Source organism: Ipomoea nil, unplaced genomic scaffold (genome assembly GCF_001879475.1).
Source record: "Ipomoea nil cultivar Tokyo-kokei standard unplaced genomic scaffold, Asagao_1.1 scaffold3321, whole genome shotgun sequence".
Taxonomy (NCBI): domain Eukaryota; kingdom Viridiplantae; phylum Streptophyta; class Magnoliopsida; order Solanales; family Convolvulaceae; genus Ipomoea; species Ipomoea nil.
In genome coordinates, this window is record NW_017619749.1 from 2,681,401 (window position 1) to 2,704,285 (window position 22,885).

General features: G+C 32.7%; 2 protein-coding genes and 1 long non-coding RNA gene across 4 annotated transcripts; all 3 read right to left on the bottom strand.

Moving 5' to 3' along the window:
• Nucleotides 1-4,530: 4,530 nt before the first annotated feature.
• On the bottom strand, nt 4,531-10,002 carry LOC109170484. The gene is made up of 3 exons (XR_002052446.1): nt 9,926-10,002; nt 7,767-7,777; nt 4,531-4,541 (listed from the first exon to the last, which is right to left on the bottom strand). It is a non-coding gene; the product is annotated as an uncharacterized LOC109170484 (long non-coding RNA).
• On the bottom strand, nt 7,794-8,783 carry LOC109170483 (uncharacterized protein At5g65660-like). Of its 2 annotated transcripts, XM_019319618.1 has the most exons (3): nt 8,364-8,783; nt 8,125-8,241; nt 7,794-7,861 (listed from the first exon to the last, which is right to left on the bottom strand). In XM_019319618.1, exons 1-2 carry the CDS (start codon nt 8,583-8,585, stop codon nt 8,137-8,139), a joined length of 327 nt encoding a protein of 108 aa, XP_019175163.1. In that variant the 5' UTR covers nt 8,586-8,783; the 3' UTR covers nt 7,794-7,861; nt 8,125-8,136. The 2 variants fall into 2 exon arrangements, with proteins under 2 accessions (XP_019175163.1, XP_019175162.1); XM_019319617.1 differs by lacking the exon at nt 7,794-7,861 and having other exon boundaries at nt 7,948-8,241; nt 8,364-8,735.
• Nucleotides 10,003-18,114: 8,112 nt separating the features above from the next.
• LOC109170480 (transcription factor bHLH93-like) lies at nt 18,115-20,554 on the bottom strand. The gene is made up of 4 exons (XM_019319609.1): nt 19,738-20,554; nt 19,071-19,238; nt 18,482-18,652; nt 18,115-18,367 (listed from the first exon to the last, which is right to left on the bottom strand). Exons 1-4 carry the CDS (start codon nt 20,455-20,457, stop codon nt 18,281-18,283), a joined length of 1,146 nt encoding a protein of 381 aa, XP_019175154.1. The 5' UTR covers nt 20,458-20,554; the 3' UTR covers nt 18,115-18,280.
• Between the last annotated feature and the right edge of the window lie 2,331 nt (nt 20,555-22,885).

Consider the following 22,885-nt stretch of genomic DNA (forward strand, 5'->3'; position numbering starts at 1 on the left):
AGGAAAAAGGACATTATTGTTAATATTGTTGTTGTTATTGTTGTTGTTGGATTATGATAGAAACTCGCATATATTATTTGATAATCCATACGAGGTAAATATTGTTTATATGTAATAGCTATAAAATTATTAAATACATTAATATGATGGATATTATAAAAATTAAAAAGCACCACACACATCACGTGAGACATCTCAAATAAAACTTACTCTTTTTAAATCTGTATAATTTTGATAATTTCGTAAAATCAACCAAACAAATTAGACTTAAAATAGTAAACATGTTATATGAAGGTTTTTATTATTTTTTTTATTTTTTTTATTTTTTTATTTTAAATAAACGGCAAAACATCTCATCAGATGTCACTTAATTAGGTTGTTTAATTCATTATAGATTATAATACCCATTTGGTTGTCATATTTGTAAATCTTATTTTGTTGACAAGTTATTGATAGACGTCCGTGTGATGATGCAATGTGATTTTTTTTTCATTTATAATAAAATTTGTCATTTTAAACAAACTATCAGTTAAATTATTTGATACTCCGTACATATGAGGTTGATACAAAAGTGTGACAAAAACATCATCCCCACACAATTTGTCATAAAAAAAATAGTTAAATATATACCATTTGATAAATTATTTTTTAAAAAAAACCGTCGAGACCGAATTGAAAGTTCATAACAATACTGTATTAGTTGCCATCTAATTCACACGGGTGTTTTGTTTTAAGATAAATGTGCCTAAAATTATATTTTCAGATCCTATTTAAGAGATTTTTAATGACATTAATGATATGAAAGTGAAAGTCTTTATCAATTTAGCTCTAACTAACTTTCTTTAGTGATCCACGAGCTAGCCACTCAGACAGGATTATTTAATATCATATTGTTATTTAAATTGCACTCTAAGCCAACATTAAACTTTTGATATAAATCACATTAAAAACAAGTACTATAATACTACATAGTAAAAAAAAATAAAAATAAAAAATAAACAAGGTTGGTGTTAATTAATGTTTGCAGTGTAGAAAAACAAAAGCTTTTTATTATTTTTATTTTAAATTTCATTAAAGGGGGGAAAAGTCATTAACCATCATCATTAGCTTCCACCAGCTCATCGCACGCTCGGTCTTTTAAGCATGGATGGCATAACATCATGCATTATGCATCGCTTTGTCCTGACATCATCTTCTTCATCATACCAAGCCTCTGCTACGTCATTCTTATGTCATATCACGTCCCTCCTCGCTCAACTCCTCCTCTGTGGTTTCATCATCATCCTCTACTAGGTAATGTTAATAATGTATGTATGTACGTATAAGGTTGGACTAATGGTATTATCAGTTTGTCATAAATTTTAATAATTACCAAACTTGGGTTATCATCTTTTGTGGTTCTTAGATTTAGTCATTCTTTATTAATTTTGTTTATAGCTGATTAAATGATAATGAAAAATGAGACTCGTTGTTCTTATGGCGGTTGGACGATAGAAATTCATGACTTTTTATCGGTGTAATCTTGATCTTGTCTTGTTGTGTCTTTAGAAATACTCCTATAGTTTTTGAAGACTCGTCCATTTTTTAGGCTAATTCAAAAATTTTCAATGTTATGTTGATGAAGCCTGTCCTTTGATTTATGAGAAAACTCGTTGCAATTACTCGAATATGCTCTATGAGTGAAACACGCCTTATGATCTTAGTCAGCAAAAGATCATGATGAGGTAACCCAAACTAGATTTTTCATAGTTGACTGACTCAAACCAAGAAAACCAATAGATCAGACAATTTCACGAAACTCAAACTTGAAACCTTGTAATCGCCAGACTAACTTCTCATTAAAGCGTATCCTACATCAAAATATTGCAAAAATTGAAACAAGAGTTTAATTAAGATAGTATAAGTCAAACTAATTAATTAGTTTGGCTTAAATTCTGTAGGGATTTGACTCGGATGTATTAGGACCTAATTTGTTCATTAACACCGCTTATAGCTACTACGCATGTTATGATAGCTTGGAATGAATTATATATGTGCAGGCAAGTGTCGAATGCAATATGAACAAAGGGAAACTTTTAAGGGCTATACGGATTCGCAGGATCAAGTGAAAGTAGTGAATTTTATTTGGTCGGGGGAGTGATTGACAGATGAAACTTTAAAGCAAAAGCATGGTAGGAGTGTGGCTGACAACGTCGTAAGTGGGCAGTTGTCATCTCTGCAGAAAATTTCAATTTTGGTCACATAATTATAGAGGCTTTGTTAATTTCAGCACTTAACTTTTAAAAGTGTTAATTTAGTACCTTGAGTATGTAATTTCTGTCAATTTTGATCACTCCGGCCAAATTTGGCCGGAAAAATTAATCCAACATTTAATCTAAAATCTGAGGGGCAAAATGGTATTTTCAATCCTTTCTCCTAATTAGTGTTGACCTGGTTCAGAATGGAGATGGAGACGCTGAGTCAACGAAGACGCTGAATCGCGAATTCTCGACAACTAGAAATCCTTCGTCGGCATCTTCCTCAATCTCCAAGTCTAATGGTAATATTTGCTCACTCCCGACTTCTTCGCTGGCGGCTTTCCGTGATCGAAAACTGAAAGTCACATTGTGCACCTCGTAAACTCTAGATTTCCACTCTCCAACGCTCTCCGTCTCTCTTGACCTCTCCAATTCGTATGGATGATGAGAGTTGCTTTCGTCACGTCCATTCCTGGACGATATACGCTCGTTTGGCTAAAAAAATTGGCAACATCACTGTCGGTTAAAGGACTTCCAGCATTTTTAAATGCATCAAAAATTTTCCGGTCATCGTGGTTGAGAATTAGAAGTGAACCGGCAGGAATGTCAAAATTGCGGTCGCCCTCTGAGATTGACGTTATGGATGTGTCTGCTCTGAGATTGGCGTCGCGTTTCCAGATTTTGTATGTATCCAAAGGGGCGATTTTTGCCAACAAATGGAACAATTGAGCTCTCGAAATGAAAGAAAATCTCTATATAGAAGTCGCGCATTCTCCGGAGGGCGGAAACCAGGCGGGGGAGATGTCGGCGTCACTTGAACCAGGCGGCGAGGTGGTGGTGCTGCACGAGCGTCGCGACAATGTCCGAGCACCTCCGCACAATGGCCTCCTGGAGAGGGTCCCAACCAGCAGCGTTCTAGAGAGAAATGTCTGCTCCGGCATTGGCAAGTGTTCGGACAACGAAACCATAGTTGAGGTGGACACCAAATGCAGAGGCGTCTCGTGGTTGGGATTGTCCCATCGGTCTAAGACGGCGGCGATTTTGTCCCCATCTGAGTTCCCCATCCCGATCTCCATTCTGAACCAGGTCAAACTACACCAATTAGGAGAAAGAATAGAAAATACAATTTTGCCCCTCATATTTTAGAATAAATGTTGGATTAATTTTTTCCGGCTAAATTTGGCCGGCAATTTGACCGGAGTGACCAAAATTGACAAAAATTACATACTCAAGGTACTAAATTGACACTTTTGAAAGTTAGATGCTAAAATTAACAAAGCCCATATAGTCATATGACCAAAATTGAAATTTTCTCCATATACACACCAAAAATACTATATGTACTCTTATTTTGTACTTTCAAACACAAAATTTTAATATAGACATTTGTATTAAGATCCACATGAAAAAAGTAACTTATCAGAATCAGCCACATCAGAGAGTATAATTTAAAAATCTATAGAGTAGACCTCTATACCCACATCGTATTCATTACTCACCTTCGAAGGTGGAAGTCGTCTTTTATCCCAGAATTTGATCTGATAGAAATAAATAACTACGGAGTACATAACTAGCAGACTCTTAAGTAGGAGAACCTGTGTTTAAACTTCTCACAAAGTAACTATCAGAGGAGTACATTCTAAATCCTCACCCGTAATATATATTATTCGAGTATGTACTAATTGAGCTGCTATTATATGGACCAATGTATTCAAGAGTGGATCCACAATGGGGCAACTACCCAATTGTTATACCATGAACCAAAGTTCATATTATATTGTGAACCTTAATACAAAAATTATGTACCTTCAATTAACATATTATGTACGACTGTATCTACAGTTGACCGTTTTACATGCAAACAAATAACTTGATAATTGTTGACACATAATATGATAGCTACATGTATAGAAACTATCAATTACAAGTACAAAATGTGTTAACTATAAATACAAAATCTAACTTGATAATTGTTGACATATAATTTGATAGTTACATGTACAAAAACTATCATCTGCAGGTACAAAATGTGTCAACTAGAGATACAGAATTCGAAAGTTATTTTTTTACCACGGTTTACAATGCAAGGTAAACCCTGATCTATGGTATAATTTGCCGGCTGCTCCACCCCCCCCCCCTCTCTAACCCCATCCCCATTATATATATTGTATCTATACCCTTATGTATATACATAGTAAATGTTTATTTATCTACTAAATATACTTAGATAGCTTAGATAGATGGTAAGTTATATTGTTTCTATCTTAAAAAAATGCCAAGAGTTCAAATTAAGAACCGTTTTATCTTAATTATGCTTTATATTTTTTTTAATCATGTTTTGATGTATTTTTATTTTTCATCCCTGTTCAACAATATTTATAACTCAAACTCTAAATTTTTTTTTTTTAAATATATCATTAGTTTTAATCTTTCGACCTCACTGGAGAAATTCCTGAATGTATTCATTCCTCTCCTCATCTTCCCTACTAATGTCACGCCATTATATGTTCATGTCTAGATTTGTGCCCAAAAAATAAATACAAATTGCAGATTTCTTTATGGATTATAAATGTCTCTAATCTCTTTATAACCGAACCCATCATCATCATTAATTTGCCATAACTCCATCAACAAAATCAATTGCATTCATGCGGTTATTAATTGCAAAAATGCTCCATCATTTTGCTATGTTGATAAAGGGAAAATTCGAATACCCGAAACAGAAAAAGGAAACATGTTATGAAAGCTCGAAGGTACAAATGGAAAGACAAGGTTTATTTTGTATCATTGCAATCAGTATCCTTCAAAACATTTGCATGCCAAAACCACTTCTCTACTTTTGTATAGCTGTAAAACACTACTATTATAATACCATGTAACCGAGAGTCCGGCCAGGACATTGGTCATTTGATCGTTTGGCGAATAAGTAATAAAAATTTAATTAGTGTGAGTAAGGATTATTTTATCTGTGAAAAAATAAGAAGGAAGTCGTCATTTTAAAGTTATATAAATGTTGAAAACTAGACTAAATCTTTAAATCTCTTGAACTCTTATATAAAGTTTATGATATATCACTAGATTATAAGATTGTCCATATACAAAAGGTAAACTACAAGAGAAATACGCTCTACTGAGAAGATATTGATCTGACAATAATTGAACTAGTAAGATTTTAAATAAATAATTAGACTTAATTAAAAAGTCAGTAAATATATAGCTACAACCTAATTGGTCGGCTTAAGTTAAAATAAAACGGTTAATAAACAGCTATAACCTAATTGGTCGGTTCAAGCTAAAAAACAACTACAACCTAATTAGTCCAAAGCAGTGAATTTCAGAGAAAATGGAAGACTTGGGTTCGTAGAAAACAATGAACATTAATTTGTACTCAGAGGATTTCACGTGGTCTTGCCTTCCTCTGAGTAAACAAACGGCTAAGGTCAATGCATTCTTGTTGAGGTTGGTCCGTCACAGTCCGTCCCCCACGTGTGCAGTGACACACTGAAAGCTTTGGTTTACGGTTTACTTTGCAGGTTTTTTTTTTTTTTTTTTTTCACTCCATCTCTAACTTGGTTTGGAGTTTGGGCCTTTTGTATTTCTTTTGTTAAAATTAAAAGTCTAAACTTATACTAAATTATATTATAAATTTAATATTTTATTATATATATATATATATATATATATATATATATATATATATATATATATATATATATTCAACCTACTTTGAACTGTTTAATCGACTCAATGTCACCGTCAAATAAATCGAATTTGGTAAATTTCAATTCTCCTAACATGATTGTTTTCTAAAGAGAAAGGCAATAATAATCAATAAACTCCAGCCATAATCAGGTGGGATCAGTTAACATGAATTCGTTTGACTGGTCAAATAATTTAACCGACAACTTCTAAAATAAATTTAATGTACTAGAAATGAAATATAATTATTCTTCTTCTTATACAACATATGCATTAAATGTTGATTGGAACAATTTTCAGACAAAACAACACCAACCGAGAGGAGTAGAGGACAGTTGCATTGTTAACTTGTCTGATCTCGTCCGTATATATAACAAGTTGGGTAGTTGTAGTAGTAGTGAATAGTCACTCCATTCAATCATCTTCTTTTTAAAAAATAGAAATAAAATGTCAGATTATAAATTAAAAAAAAAAAAAAAAAACTATATCGGAATATGATTGTGCTAATTAACAGAAGAAATTTTAATATTTTTTGAATAACAAAAGGGATAAAATAACTTAATATATAACTTATGACAATTAGTAAGCGGACTGCTAACGCAATTACAAATTAAGTTAGAAGTTTTTGTAAAAGGTATATCACGTTAAAGAATTATTGACTACTCTTTCGGCCGAATTGAGTTATGCAAAAGATGAAGCAAAATAAGATAGAGAATTAAAATAAACATAAGCACACAAAGTGCAACAACACCTCCACTAAAGCTCAACATCAAACCTCCCACATGAGAGAGGTTACAACATGTGATCTGAGCACAAAGTGCTCGGCACACTACTATAACTTTTAGTATACAATCCTTTATCATCACCAATTTAATATGGGCCGGCAGTGCACGAAAAATATACTATTGTTAACGAATATAGTCCAAACTTTATCAGGAAACATTTGGGAATTTGGTCTTTAGCTTTTACGAGGACTGAGTTGCAAAGGATTTTGTGGTTGGACCAAAATGACAGAAAGGATCCACAAATATATCAGCGCATTTGTATTTCGGCCCAATTATAACTTTTTTTTTTCTTTTTTGGTAATACTGACTCTATTGCAATATAATATTTGTCCATATATCATTTCTCAACTTAATTAAAGCACAAAGAGTCAATGCTTTCAATGGATTAAACTTGTGACCTCCTATTTGAGAGAACTACGCAGATGTCATTGAACTAGAAATTACTTAACATCCAATTATAACTAATAACTTCTACCGTTGAAAAAGCTACAATCTTCATGTCACCCCAACAAATTTTTTTGCTTTTAGATGATGAGGAAAATTCCGTCACTATTGGAATATGTCCTTGTATAACATACAGATCAAGTAGGAGAGGTAAACTACACAAAGAAAATTTGTATGATGGGCTTCTTTGAGAGGGTGTTGAAAAAAATTAAATTTGTGAGTAAGACAATTTCTATTACAAAGAAAAGGGGAAAAAAAAAAAAGAAATTTCACGCACTTAGCTGATACGACATTGTGCGAGACGGCAAATTATTGTGTGGACAATGGTCTGCACAGTGTTATATAGACCATAATAAAAAGTACATTTTTAATATATTAAATGTAAATTATTTTTGTACTGAATGTACATTATATGATATAATGTACACTCAGTACAAAATAATGTACATCCCTTGAATATAATGTACATTATTTTTGTACTGAATGTATATTATTGTATAATATACAAAATATGGTCCACACAATAATGATTGGTGCGAGATGCGTGTCTTGTTCCTTAAAACTGGGCCAACAAATGTTTTACAGTTACCGTACAAAATACTAAGAAAAAACCTCATTCCAAAATTTTTAATTGTTTCCAAAAAAATCCCTAAAACCTACAAATGAAGTTGCTCTAACACCCCAATTTTGTGTTTTGTGTAGTTGTGACTTGAAAGGTGGATTGCCAATTTGCCATTAGCCTAGGCAAGCCGGATTTTCGGCCCTTGCCCTGAAGTAGAATAGATAAAATATAGAACGTATATTAACAATTACAGATTCTTCAAATTGTTTGTACACCTCTTTGATCCTTAATAACAATCTAACTCTCCTTTCAAAAAAAAATAACAATCTAACTCTACAAACCTATATATCCACTTTTTTTTGACCGATTAATCCGTTAAGCCAATTCAAGCCCCAAGATGTTTATGACCCTAGCCGGAGTCCTTAGGCAGTGGAGTAGGCATGGCCAGGAACTTGGGGACATCATCTCCGGGCATCAATATCGTCATGCTCCGGTCCTGTTTAGCCTCCGGCATCTACAAAACAAAACCATGAACAACAAAAACACAACCTTTTTCAATTTCCTCAACTTTTCAGACCTCGTTTTACATCTAAAAGTACATTACATATATATAAAGACAGCAATTCAATATCGGACCTTGATGGGTTTGGAAGGTGAATTACGAACATCAACTGATGATTGGGTACTAATTTGAGAATCAGTAACAGTAGAAGACCCACCAAGAAGAGACCGGAGCTTTTCCCAGTGGTAGCAGCAAGAGAAGAAGCCAGTTATGCAGATTAAGACCACTCCAAGAAGCCCAAGACCCAGAGGAAAAGCTATAATTGGCCTTGAACTAGAACACCCTTCATTCGTCATCTCACTACTAATTAATCTGCTTCAATTCCTCTATCTCTCATAACATATGCTAATTTAATAAATAAATACGGTCCAATTGTCTGTTTAAACACATCTTTTAATTTAATATCATAGTGAGACGACTATGCAAAAAATCTCATCACGTGTTGCTTGTGGCTCATCGATCCATGGAATCTTGCCATGAGATATTAATTAGCTAGCCAAGAGTCAATATCGTAAAAAAACGACCCTTCTGGGATTTGTGATCGTTCATCACAGAAATTAGGATAGGGTTTTGCGAGAGAGTACATGCAGAATAAGCACAGTGCAAATGCATATAAGGACGTACGATGATAAGACATGGAACCAATGGGGATCATACGCGTTGCTAAAATCTACAGTGGTTGAAACCCAAAAAAATCAACTAATAATGCATGGCTTCGTCGGTCAATATTTTCCACCCCTCGTGTTTCACATATATTATATTGTTTTTGATTCACGGAACATTAATCTCAGGCTTCACGCCAACTACCTTGCAATAGCATTCCGTTACCATTCTAAATAGATGATCATAGGTGCGTAACATCTTATTTAATTTGGTCTTAGTATTATTGTGACATGACTATTATTTTTGGTCTATCTGTCAACAAAATTATTGAAATACCGTTAAATTTAAGGACATTTTGATTTTTTTTATTATATAAAGTAGGAATAAGGTTCAAATTGGCCACTGAACGTAACCTGAAAGTGCAATTAGGCCACTGAACGAAAAAAAATGCAATTAGGCCACTGAACACTCCAAAAATGTGCAATTTCACCTGATAGCAGATTACCCTCAATTTTAGCAGGTTATCTGCTTACGTGGCAGCTGAGTCGGCATTTTTAATAAATTTTAATAATAACTTTTTATTAAAATTTTTTTTAAAAAAAATAAAAACGACTTTATTTTATTTTTTATTTAATTTTTTTCCAATTTTTTATAAAATTTATTATTAAAATTAATTATTAAAAATTATTTAAAAATTATTAAAAATGCCAACTAAGCTGCCACGTAAGCAAGTAACCTGCTAAAATTGATGATAACCTGCTATCCGGTAAAATTGCATACGTTTTGAGAGTTCAGTGGCCTAATTGCACATTTTTTGAGTGTTCAATGGCCTAATTGCACTTTTTTTTCGTTTAGTGGCCTAATTGCATTTTTAGGTTACGTTCAGTGGCCAATTTGAACCTTATTCCTATAAAGTAAGTTGACCCATTATACTTTTTTTTTTTTTTGGTTTATGTTTTTGAAAAAAATTCATAATTAAAGACGGAAATGTCCTTGTATTTTACAAATTTAAATGATTTTATTGATGGATGACAAAAAATGGTCATGCCACAATAATATTATGACTAAAAGTGGATGTTCTAAAAAAATGGACTAAAAGTAGACTGTCACCTATAAATCTAGGAGAAAAAATGGAATTAACTCTTTTTCTGAATGTTACTGACTCTATTACAATGTAGTATATGTTCGTATACTTTCTCAACCTACTGAAACACAAAGAACCAATAACACCTCCACAAAAACTATGTGGTCTAATGGTATCCGGGTTGTACTTCCATTCGGAAGGTTGTGAATTAACTCTTTTTTTTTTTTGAAAGCTACTGGTTCTATTACATTGTAGTATCTGTTCATATACTTTCTCAACCTACTGAAACACAAAGAACCAATAACGCCTCCACTGAATCGAAATATTAAGGTGAATAAAAATGAATCGAGTCAATTGTTTAGCTGTTATAAATTTGAATAATTATTTAAAGATTGAACTCCAACTTACTAGTGTTTTTTTTTTTTTTTTTTTTTTTTGAAATACAACCCGTCGTTTAATTCAAAATAATTGAATATCTTTATTTTACTAGCAGTGCGAATCTACGAATTGAGATGTTTAAAAATAAATAAAAAATTTAAGTAACAATGAGTGAATAAGAATCTAAAAAAAGTAGGAATGACCGGAGAAAAGGCGGTCCTCAAATCTAATCCATAACAAAAAGAGAAGATTCATCTATCACAACTAATTGGGGCTACCCGCCTACCCCCTCCTTTTTTTTTTAAAAAAAAAAAAAAACAAAAAATGATAATAATAATAATGATTTCTGTTCTTTAGTGAATCTTTGAAATTTTAAGTGGTCGTAAATTCACCGCACAAAGCAAATTATTGCACCCTGCACCAATAAACAGTAAACAATAAAATGAGATAGAGACGGAGATCAGACAACCTAGTCAAGTTAATAACGGTGTTAGTTTAGCAATCTCAAATTTACAAATTCAATTCTTAATGAGAATCATCTATTAACTTTATTGATTTGAACTTGTCAACTATGGACAACTTATGTTAGTTTATTTTATTGTGATTTTTTGTCAATTAGGGTCACAAGGCGGGATGCCAAGACTTACCTAGTGCACACTCTAGAGTAATGACTGGCTAACTGCGAGTTTCTCTCGTCATTCAAAAAATGGGGTGTATATGTAGTTCAATTATAAATTTAAACTTTTAATAGAGATGAATTAGATATTTTAATCTAAAAACGTAATAAGTGTGAATGAAAGTTATACCCCTGATTTATGTCCGTTTTTCCGTTAAATTTTTTTTTGTACATTATGCTATAAAGATTGTACATTAAAATATTTAACTTGACCAAATGTAGAACAAATCAATAGTCAATGAACCATATATGGTCATGGGCCTCATGCCCGGGTCGGGCCATGTGCGGCAAGGGCGACGGCACAACCCCCAATTTTTGGGGGCCAAATTTCTTTTAGGGAAAATGGCACTTTTCCCTCCTTTGTTATATACTTATAGCACTTTTTCCCCCTAAATTATTTAAGTGGCAGTTTTTTCCCCTGATATATTAAATAGACATATTTACCCTTAAAATAAATATTTCATTTATTTTTCTTCTCCAACAAATTATAACCACGATTTGAAAAAATAAAATACATTAAGTGTTGAATTTAGAATATTTTAAAAATAAAAAATAAAATTTTAAAAGAAAGTTTGAACCAACCGTTCAAATTGGATCCAAAATCGTGAACCGATGGTTCAAAATAAAACTCAAACCGCGATTATATATACTTATATGTGAGAGTCAATATAAATGCGGAAAAAAACATACACTATTTGCAAATATTATAATTCTAATTTAAGCTATTGCTAGTAGTTGTTCCGATTTGAACCTCCGGTTCACGGTTCAGGATCCATTTTTTTCCAGTTCACGATTTTAATAAACGGAAACCCAAATATTGGGTTATGTTATGAATCATAACCGAAATTTTTTAATTTGATTGCTATAGTGTTTGGTTCAGTTCGAACCGAACCGTGGTCATCACGACGTATAAGCAATAATTTGTTGAAGAAGAGAAATAAATAAAATATTTGTTTTAAGGGTATAAATGTCCATTTAATATTATCAGGGGGAAAAACCACCATTTCTATAATAATTGAGGGGGCAAATGTGAATGCATGAATAACTGAGGGGGAAAATGTGCTATAAGCATATAACACAGGGGGAAAAAGTGTCATTTTCCCTTTCTTTTAAAAAAAATATTATATATATAAAGTCATTATTTTTGTACTTGATAATTATACTTTTAGAATCCATAAATTAATCTTAATTGTAACTGAAAATAAAATTTTAAAATGAATTGGCATTGAAATTTTTGGTGAATAATTTTGTATTTAAATATGTCCAAAAAATGTCTTAAATTAAATTTAATTGTATTTTTCTGTGTTGAATTTTTATACATTATATTTGGACAAAATTTTTTATTACATTTTTATTTTTATTTTTGTTATAGAATACAATAACTTAAAGTCCAAATAGATTTGTATTCAATTACATCAGTTATAGAGATCTCTTATACTTATATATCATTATCTTTTAAGAGGTCTTTTGGAATTATGTTTCTTCTTTCCAAAAGGTTGAACCCCAATACGCTCCAATAGACATGCATGGTTCTGTAGTCAAAGCAACTTCGTCACTTTTGTGTACCCATCGGACGGTAGCCCATGCGGGGGTTCCTTAGAGACCGATTCACTCTGCGTAGATTGACTAAACGCAGAAAACCTTCAACTGGCATGCGATCGTGTTTTTCACAGGATTTTTCGTTACTCATGTTGGCATTCTCACTTCTGATATCTCCAGGTCTTGTCACCAAAAACCTTCCCCGATTGACAGAACGTTCCGCTACTTACACTTAAAACAGCAGCTTTCAAAGTCTCGTCGCGTCGTTGAATCACTTGAGCCCTAATACATTTTCGGTGCCATGGAGCTAAGACCAGTGAGCTATTACGCTTTCTTCAAAGGATGGCTGCTTCCAAGCCCTCCTCCTGGTTGTCATCTCTCGATCACTTCCTTTTCCACTAAGTGATTGCTTTGGGACCTTAGCGTACGATCTGGGATGTTTCACTCTCGATTTTGGATCTTAGCACCCAAAAAGTCTGTCTGTACAAACGATCTAGGTCTGTATTCGGAGTTTCCTTGGAGTTGATAAGGCGAAATGGGGCAACCCTAGCCCATTGAGTGCTCTACCTCGGGCCATCGACATCATACGCTCTACTGAAATAGATTTCGCGGAAAACCAGCTATATTCAATCTTGGTTTTATAAATAAAAATAACCCATATTTTTCATTTAATGACTTTGTTTATGATTAAATTGAAAGTTGATGAAAATTGATAAATGTCAATAGTTAAAAAATCTATTTATAATCAAATTAAAAATCAATATATAACCTGGAATTAACTTTAAATATTTGAATTTGAATCAAGTTTGTTATTATATATTCATGTTCCCATCACAAAATCGGATCCAAGTTGTTAGTTAGAAAGGGCCTGTTGTGGGCCTTCAATACAATATTCCTAATTCCTATGCTATAGTCCAACCCACATGAGTAAAAATTTGTTTTAACTTTTTTCTTTTAAACCGTAAAAGGCGGGGGAAAATAGCCATTTACCACTTTCTGGTGAAAAGGTACAAATCATCGCAAAGTAATCATTATAATGTCGTAAAACATTCGTATTGCGACTACTCTGACTTCACTTTTACCTATTCCCTTAATTATTTGTGACGCTAAAATATACGGAGTAAAATTTATCCTTTAAAAAAAAAATTGTTAAATGCCCTTTAGAAAAATTAAAAAGTTTCCTGACTCAACACTATATATTTCTGCATACAAATAATTCAATCAACTAAATCAACATCTTGTAGACTTTAAATTTGACTCTATAATTATCAAGCAAGTTGTAAATTTTGATATTATATATGACGAAATCAAGACCGGCTTAGGGCAAGAGTCCATCTATAAAATGATAGGACTCATAGGACCGGCCTCGAACGAAAGCAACTTTATTTTAAATTAGACTTTCATTCATACAAATTGTATTGTAATTTTGACCACTTTACTCTCTTTTTAAATAATCTCTTCAAGTTTTATTAACAAACTAATGGAGGGATGAAGTTGATCGTGTTTTAATTTGACTGTTTCCATCAACCGTACCGCGAAGGTGTAAAATTTCAAGATAATTTTGTTGTATTTTTCTTGAAAACGAATAATTCGGAGGATGACATGCACAAGTAGCATATCAAAATCTTGAGAAAACACGAGGGAAATGCTATTTTTTTTTTAAACAACTTATTAAAATCCTAATTGGGAATAACAGTATCGACTTTTATGCATGCAAGAATCCCAATAAAAAATTTACATGATAATTGAGTAATTACATTTAAACAAATAGAATGATATATTATTTTACATTTTAACATGGTTATTAATTAGAAGATTAAAAGTTAAATATATTACAAAATAATATTAAAAGTTTAAGTACGCTCTTACTTTCTTACTTTCTACTTCAATCAATTGAAATTAAATAAAGAATAAAAGTAAATAAAATATTGCTTGAAATAAAAATAATTTTATCATTCTTCCAAAATAAAAAAAGAATTAAATAATTTTATCATGATTTGAGGTAAAGTTGTGCTTTTTGAATATATTATGCTTTTTTCCACCAATTATTGCCTCAAAGAAAGTTCGAGTGGCCAACATCCAATGTGAATGTTTTGACATGACATTCAAAGATGCTACAAAAAGCATAACTCACTATTATTAATGTATCTAATTAGGGTAACTAAGGAAAAGCTAATTAGGCATTTCACTGTTAGTTGGTGAATGGTCACTTTGTGGACCATGAAGCTGCTAGGAAATTTCCACCCAAAATTTATATTATTTGATTTACAAAAAATAAAAATAAAAATTGAATATGTTATCTAATTCGAAATAAGTTCATCTTGTGATCCTAGCTGACAAATGATTATAAGAAGGCAAAAAGATTATGTCATGTTTTTTGAGTTGAGATAAAAAAATTTGTATATATACTAATAGCAGAAATATATATATATATAGATATATATATATATATATATATATATATATATTTTAGACAAAAAAAAAATTGTAACTATATCAATACTTGGCATACTCAATATATTTCTTTTATTCTTTATAATGTATTTAAAAAAATACAAATATGTATAAAATTTTTAATTAAATAATATGAACAAAATATAAGTATATAAATCACTATTGGAAATTCTGAAATTTCCGACCATCTGAAAATGATCTCAAATTAAGTTGATACCAAAAAGTCCAAAAAGTGGTCGGAAATAGCAACAAAGATTTTTCCGGACACCAAAAGTGGTCGGAACAAGACTTTCAACTTGATTTATGATCACTTTCATGTGGTTGGAAATTTCAGAATTTCCAGTAGTGAATATGCGTAGTGAGTGCATGAATTTATATACATGCATATGGTTAAATCATATTTCATGTGCTTTGTATATTATAATTCATTATTTGTAATATTAGACACATAAATTATATAATATTTTCGTGCATCTACGAATCTATGATAAAGGGTTAGTGTAAATATAAATATAAATACTCTCCTAATGCAAATTTATAGGGGAGAGTATGTGACACATTTCTATAATTCAGTTAGGTCAATTTCATCATTATCCGTACTAAATCAACTCGAAAAGATAAAAGAATCGAAATAATACTTCATGAGTCATTTGTTGTTTGTTATATTATTTGAGATAAGAAGTTTTGAAAAAAAAAACATTTTCTTTGTAGGGGCCATGCAAGATTCATCTATGTGAAAATTTATATATATATATATATATATATATATATATATATATATATATATATATATATATATATACACTTAGGTGAGAACGTGAGAATAAATCGTGTGCATTCATCTAATGTTTTTTAATGTTTTAGATTAGATTAAATGTATGCGAACCCGAATTAAATGTGTGCAAACTCACTTAATCGCATTTGGACACATTTAATTCGCGTTCGCACACACTTAATCTAATTTAGACCATTAAAAAAATATTAGATGGATACACACGATTTGTTTCTCACTACGTTCTCACCTAAACAAGTGTTTTCATATGATCATATATATATATATATATATATATATATATATATATATATATATATATATTACTGTTGTGCAGTGCTGCAATAATTGTTAACATTTGCAGACAAATGTATGATGATGACACCATCCTCTCCTCTATCATTGAGCAATTAATTCCTTTTTGTAGCCACATAATCTTTGCCACCTACTTCTACTCTACAACTTCAATACTTACAATATACTATTTTTTAAATATTAAAATATCATTATTTTGACTATATGAACGTATACCTGCCGTAGATTATACCAAGCTGAGAGGCTTTTCATAATCCTGTGGATGGGGTGAAGCGTGCCACAATACAACAAGAACAAACGTCCAAGGATGTCTGATGAATATGCATGATTGAACACCTGTGTTAATTATACGGAGTAAAATAAATAAAATGATTTTTTTCTTCAAATGAAATAGTTTCGTACAAATGTACAATGCAAAGGAAATATCACATTAAAAATATTATTAAATATAAAATTTATAAGAACATGTTGAAGAAAATAAACAAGAAAGGAAGAGTTTGTTTGAACAATAAATATTAAACATGACATGTAAATTGACATAAAGAAAAAGTCAAATTTAATATTTATAAGAAAATGTTAAAGAAAATAAATAAGGAATGAAACTAAGAGTTTATTTGATCTATAAATGGTAAACATAACAGCTAATTAACTGAAATAGAGGAAATAATATTTTAATTAAATTGTTTATTATTTGTTTGTTTATTTATTTGAGTTTAGGGATGGCAACGGGGCGGGGCGGGGACGGGGAATGGGGTCCCCGTCCCCGTCCCCGAAATGTCCCCCCATTCCCCGTCCCCGCCCCGTTCCCCGGCGGGGATGGGGAATTATTCCCCATCCCCGTCCCCGCGGGGATTTTTCGGGGACGGGGAATCCCCGCCCCGTTTTGATTCATGCTTACTTTTTTTTTTTTTTTTTTTTTTTTTTTTTTTTTATTTTAAAAAAACACACATAATATAATATGCATTCTTAACAAAACTAGAGAAACACAGTTTTGTTAAGGAAAAATCTTAAATCGCAAAGATGAAAAAAAAAAATCATCTACTAATACCATGAGAATATGCAGAGATAGAGAATGAAGAATATAATACATTGATGTTCAATAATAATTTAAACAAATAAACATAGCCTATTTATACAAGATATATGTACGGTATTACGGTAACAATGAACATAAAATGTATGTACCTAAACTAGAATACTAATTACATGGAAATTCAAGAATATGATTAAATATATACAAGAGAGATATTAATTTATATATAATATTAATATTATTAGTCAGGGATTCGGGGACGGGGCGGGGAATGCCCTCCCCTTCCCCGTCCCCGTCCCCGGCGGGGATTGGAAAATTCCCCCCATCCCCGCCCCCGTTTCCCGAAATAAATCCCCGAACCCATCCCCGTCGGGGCGGGAAACGGTTTTCCCCATCGGGGGCGGGTTCAATTGCCATCCCTATTTGAGTTGGTTTATTTATTTAAGTATTAGGTTTACCGTAAAATGGATGAAATGAAATTACTTGCTTTACCCAACTTTTTATGCTACTTCTATGTGAAGAATAACAAGGATGTTAGCGGGTCATTTTGATAGTTAAGAATTACAGGTGAAATTATGATAATACTTGGTGGACCATTCGAAATATTAACTCCTAAAATGATTTATTATTAAATTTTTCAAAAATTTGAAGAAAATCAATTTATTATAATCGTGCTCATTGCATTTTGCCCAAGTACACAGAACATATGTATACAAAATAAAACATAGGGTATGTAGCTCTTTGATCATATAGAGTTCGAAACAAATTATGGTATTAAAACAAACTATAATCGTGCTCTGTGCCTCTCGAAGCAAACCGGGTGAACCTGGACCGTTAAACGGACAAAGAAATACCCGGACCACAGTGTGGTTTAGACAAAAAAAAAAAAAAAGAGTTCGAAACAAATTATGGTATTAAAAAAGAACATAAATGTAAAAAGATCAAAATAATAAACTATAATTAATATTATATTACAAAATATTAGAAAATTCACTACAAATTTTCAATTCAAAAATCTCCTTGGACAAGATTTAGAATCTATCTCACAATACATATCCACCCCATCCAACTTTTCCCTTTCTGATATACACTTGAATTGGCATATATATATAATTTATTCATTATATTAGTTACTAGCTACAGGCACCTTCCTCCATATCCTGCGTTTTTGAACAGTTCTTGCTTTATGTCTTCTGCACTCAAAATTTCTCTGTGCTCCATTGCCTATCGCCACACATCATCAGATCACAAGGGGAAAAGATTAATTGAATTTAGAACATCATCGAATCTTTGGTAAATGGAACGACAAAAGTACTTTGTCTGTATACGATGTTGTACCTCAGTGCAAGAAGCTTGCATTGCGAACTCATTGAAACAGCTAATCACACACTGTTGAATCTCCAGGCCAAAACTCTCGACTGTTTTCACTGTTGATAGTAAAAGGCTGGGCTTTCCTGCACAGCAAATCTCGATCTTCGTATCACTTTCTCCTCTCCTCTGCACATCAAACTGCAAAGGCCACATGAAAGGAGGAATATATATATATATATATATATATATATATATATATATATATATATATATATATATATATATATGTCACTGCATGCCCAGAACTTTATTGTTCAAAATTATACTGCTACAAGGACAACTCCAGTCAAATTGGTCACACTGTTAATTTGGTAAACACAGAGTTTCAAATTCAGCTTCTAATAAGTGGTCTAATGATTTTCTTGATTTGAGCTGATTAGCTCTAGACAACCTAGAATGATTTATCTCCTTTTTGTTGTGGTTCTTTGTTGGAGATCGAGTTACAAGGTTAGATTTACTCAAAGAACATTATCGGATAATAGTTGTGAGTTTTTTTCGTGGCTTATAACGAGATTATAGATTATGTTGGTCAAATGGGGAGTAAATTTAAGCATACCTTAGGTGAATTTCTCACCAACATTTCATTGGGTTTCACATCCTTGAAGATGCTGTTCTGGATCAGCTGATTCTGCCCCATCTCCATTTCTCCTTGCAAATTCTTGATTTTCTCAAGTAACTCCTTCATGTAATCTATTGTGTCCCCTAGTATAGATGTCCTGTCCATCTGTCAATAAAATTATCCAATAAAAAAATTAATTAAAATCTAAATAAAGGGATGGAGAGGCCACCCAAGAAATTTTTAACCACTCTAAAGTTATCAAATTTTTAATTTAAAAAATTGATGAAAATTTGTGAGATTCTCACTAGAAAGGGGAAAGAAAAGTAGATTCATTTTTATCCACTACTTTGCCCCTTAATTGGGCTGACTTGGTGGGAATGAAGATTAATCTGATTATGATACGGGCTTAAATGTGTCTCCTATAATTAGGTTCTGCTCACACCTCATGGACTGACAAAAAAAAGAAAAGTAAAAATTGTGGCTTGAAGTTTGAATCTATGAATTGCATGGGGTGGTGGGACTACATAGAACAAAAAATAGAAGAGCAGAGTCAAGTAGTGGTAGAAGATCATAGTCGGGTAATGACTGCAAGTTTCTTTTTCACTCTAAAAAAATAAAATAGAAGGGTTGAAATGCAATAACCAAAGAAAGTTGTGGTACTAACTTTGCTAATCTTTGGAACAACTGATCTAAGCATGGAGAGTCTGTCATTAAGCCTTTTCCTTCTCCTCCTCTCAGCCATCAGATTCTTTGAAGGCTGGCCATGGGGGTTCCTCACTTTGCTCCTCTTCTCCGGCCACATCCCGCCGCCGCTCGCCACTTCACGGCCGCAAGATTGATGATGCACCGCCGCCTCCACTTTACACGGTCTACTACCATTATTATTACATCCGATCTCCATGGCCTCCAAGTTTTGTTGATGATGAAAGCAATTCGTAACCTCATCCAAGATTGCCGACAAATCTTCCTGGCCGGAATGGAATGCGGCGGCGACGGGCGGGGTGTCGTGCTTGGTGTTGTAGGAGTCCGCCGTGAGCGGAGGAGATAGTTCATCTCCGAAGGGCAGTGGGGTGTAGAACTCACCGTCAAAGGAGTAACTCATAAGGGTATAACGGTCAAACGGCGGGAAATTTGAGCAGCCTTGATCAAAGGAAGCTGTGGTTGCAGAAGATGGAAGGGGTAGTGATGGGTTTTTCCCTTCATAATCAAGATCGATATTATTGCCACTAATAACATTGTAATTGTTGCAGTAAAACTCATCATCATTATGGACAATATTCATTCCCACAGGGAAACAGCTGAAGCAGCTTTCTGCTGTTTCCCATGAATGATCACTTCTCAAGGCAACTAATTCTTCCAAGAAACCACTTTCATAGTACTCCATCTGTGTGTGTTTTGTGTTTTGTGTTTTGAGTGTTTGTGTGTGTCTCCTTTTCCTGTTCTTTGAAAATTTTAAGGAAAAGAAGAGCCTTGATTGGTGGGTGGTGCACCGTGTCGAGGAGGGAATTGAATACTTATATAGGGTACACAAAATTGGAGGGCAATGGGATTTGTCTTCTAATTATTATTTAATAAGAATAACATTGATTAAGGTAATTAATAATATAAATTTAGGCACAGTGACTTGACTGTTTTTTTTTTTTTTTTTTTTTTTTTACATTAGTGAACTAATGCATAGTGCTTACAATAAATCCATCAAGTTGGGTGACTATTAAGACTCGATCTTGAATCATTATTCATCATCTATAACCTTAGTATAAATTAAGCTGTGTCGACGTGGAGTTTTGTTATTAGCAAGGTATTCTAGTCAAATTCCATGATCAAAAGGCCAATGTTTGACTCTCATCATTGCTATAAATTTTATTGAGATGCCTGCATGGGCTTTGCTCACTGGTTCATAGGCAGTATTTGAGAGAAGAGATCAAGGTTCGAATCTCAACCGAGTCAGTGTGAGGATTATGTCTAGAGTGGGCAGATTCCTTGAGCGCACCGTTATTTGGCCATGTTTGCTGAGCCAATATTGAGTTACCGTGATTTATATCCTCCCAAATGCTCTATCAGACCGGGATGTGGGAGACCTTTAGGGTTGAGGATTCAACTTTTTGAGAGAACAAGAAATCTTATCTAGACATATATTCATCATTTATTGAGTAATTGATTATTAATTAAATAGTATGTGTAGGGTTAATATATACATGACCCATACAAATATGTTCATAGGTGAACAAAAAGGAACCCAAAATTTATATTGAAATGTTTTTTTTTTTTTTTTTTTTTTAAGTATCATGTTCATCATGTGAACAAGACAATAATATGTAGTAGGGGTGAACGGACCATTTCTCCATTTCACTTGCATCCAACTAGCTGCCTATGCATCTGCTGCGAGTCCGAGTAAGGAAAGAACAGATACAAATAATGTAATTCTTATTTTTTTTATGACAATGAAAATATAATTCGTAATCACTGTTTGGGAGTGTGTATTAAATAAATTTATGTGTGATTTGTTTGAAATCTTTTGGTTTGTAATTTTGTTGTTTAAATTGTTTAATCCTTGGGTGTGATTGCATAGCAAGGTGATTCATGTCTTTTTCACCGAAATTTGCAGTATCAAATGGAGTTAATTTTTAATTTGGAATAGTGTGAAAACTTTGACCCACATTTCTGTCTCAACCGAAAAGGACCGAGGTAGCATCATAGGCTGCGTCAGGTTGTTTGTATGCACACACTCCTATTCAACTAATTGCCCTTCAACAACATAGATCAAGAAATGAGATTTAAGGACCCTGAAACTAATGTAGTGGTTTGTTGCTTGATTTGAAGTCACAATTGAAGGTGGTAGTATAGAATTGTGCACATAAAAATTAAGGTCTAATTGGTTGGTTAATTGTATGATTTGTGATTTACTTCTGCAGTGATTCCAAGGGTAAGGTCTTGTGAGCTTAGGAAATAGTCAAGCTAAACAGACCCAATCACGATGACTTTTGGGATATACTCTAATATCTTGTTTGTATTATACAGCCAAAAAAAGAAAATGAGTTCTATTGCATGTATATTTTTATTTTTACTTCTTCACTTTCCTTCCCTCATGTAATAATTGATGATTAGTTCTTTTCAAAAGGTTGAACCCCAATCCTAAGAGTCCCCCATACCCCGACCCGACAGAGTATTTGGGAGGATGTAAATCATGGTAACTCAACTGAACATGAACCACAGAGGCTAGACATTTGCTCACTGCGCACAAGGAACCCTCATCACTTTGAGAGGTTGCTCCCACATTGTCGCTGGTGAAACGCGATCTTTGGTCGTTCTTCCCAACTTTCACCTCTATGATTAGTTATCTTTATCATGTGGATCATTTTCCACGGAGTAAAAATTAGGAATTGAATTTTGGATTAGGAATAGTTTTTTCCAACGAAAACACACTAATCAAGCTAGAAATATACATTGAATTCTATTTATCTTTACAAATACGTAATTGTTGTAGGTTATACCCTGACAATATACCTAAACGGGTATATAATGAACAATTTAAAGTTCAATTTCTTATTTTTTTAAAAAAAATTATTACTTTTAGTTTTTTTTTTAAATAAAATAAAGAAGCTTAATATAAGTGTAAAAAATGATACAAAAAAGCACTAGCAGTGTCGGACTAAAATGCTGTGGGAAATTTTTGCCAAGAGTACAAATGAGTTTGGTGTATGCTTTGTACTGTCGTCTGTTTTTATTGTAGTAATTTATATCAATTAAGATGCACCATATGTACCTTTGTCAAAAATTTTCATTTGAAAATTTTGTATAATCCCTTTAATTAG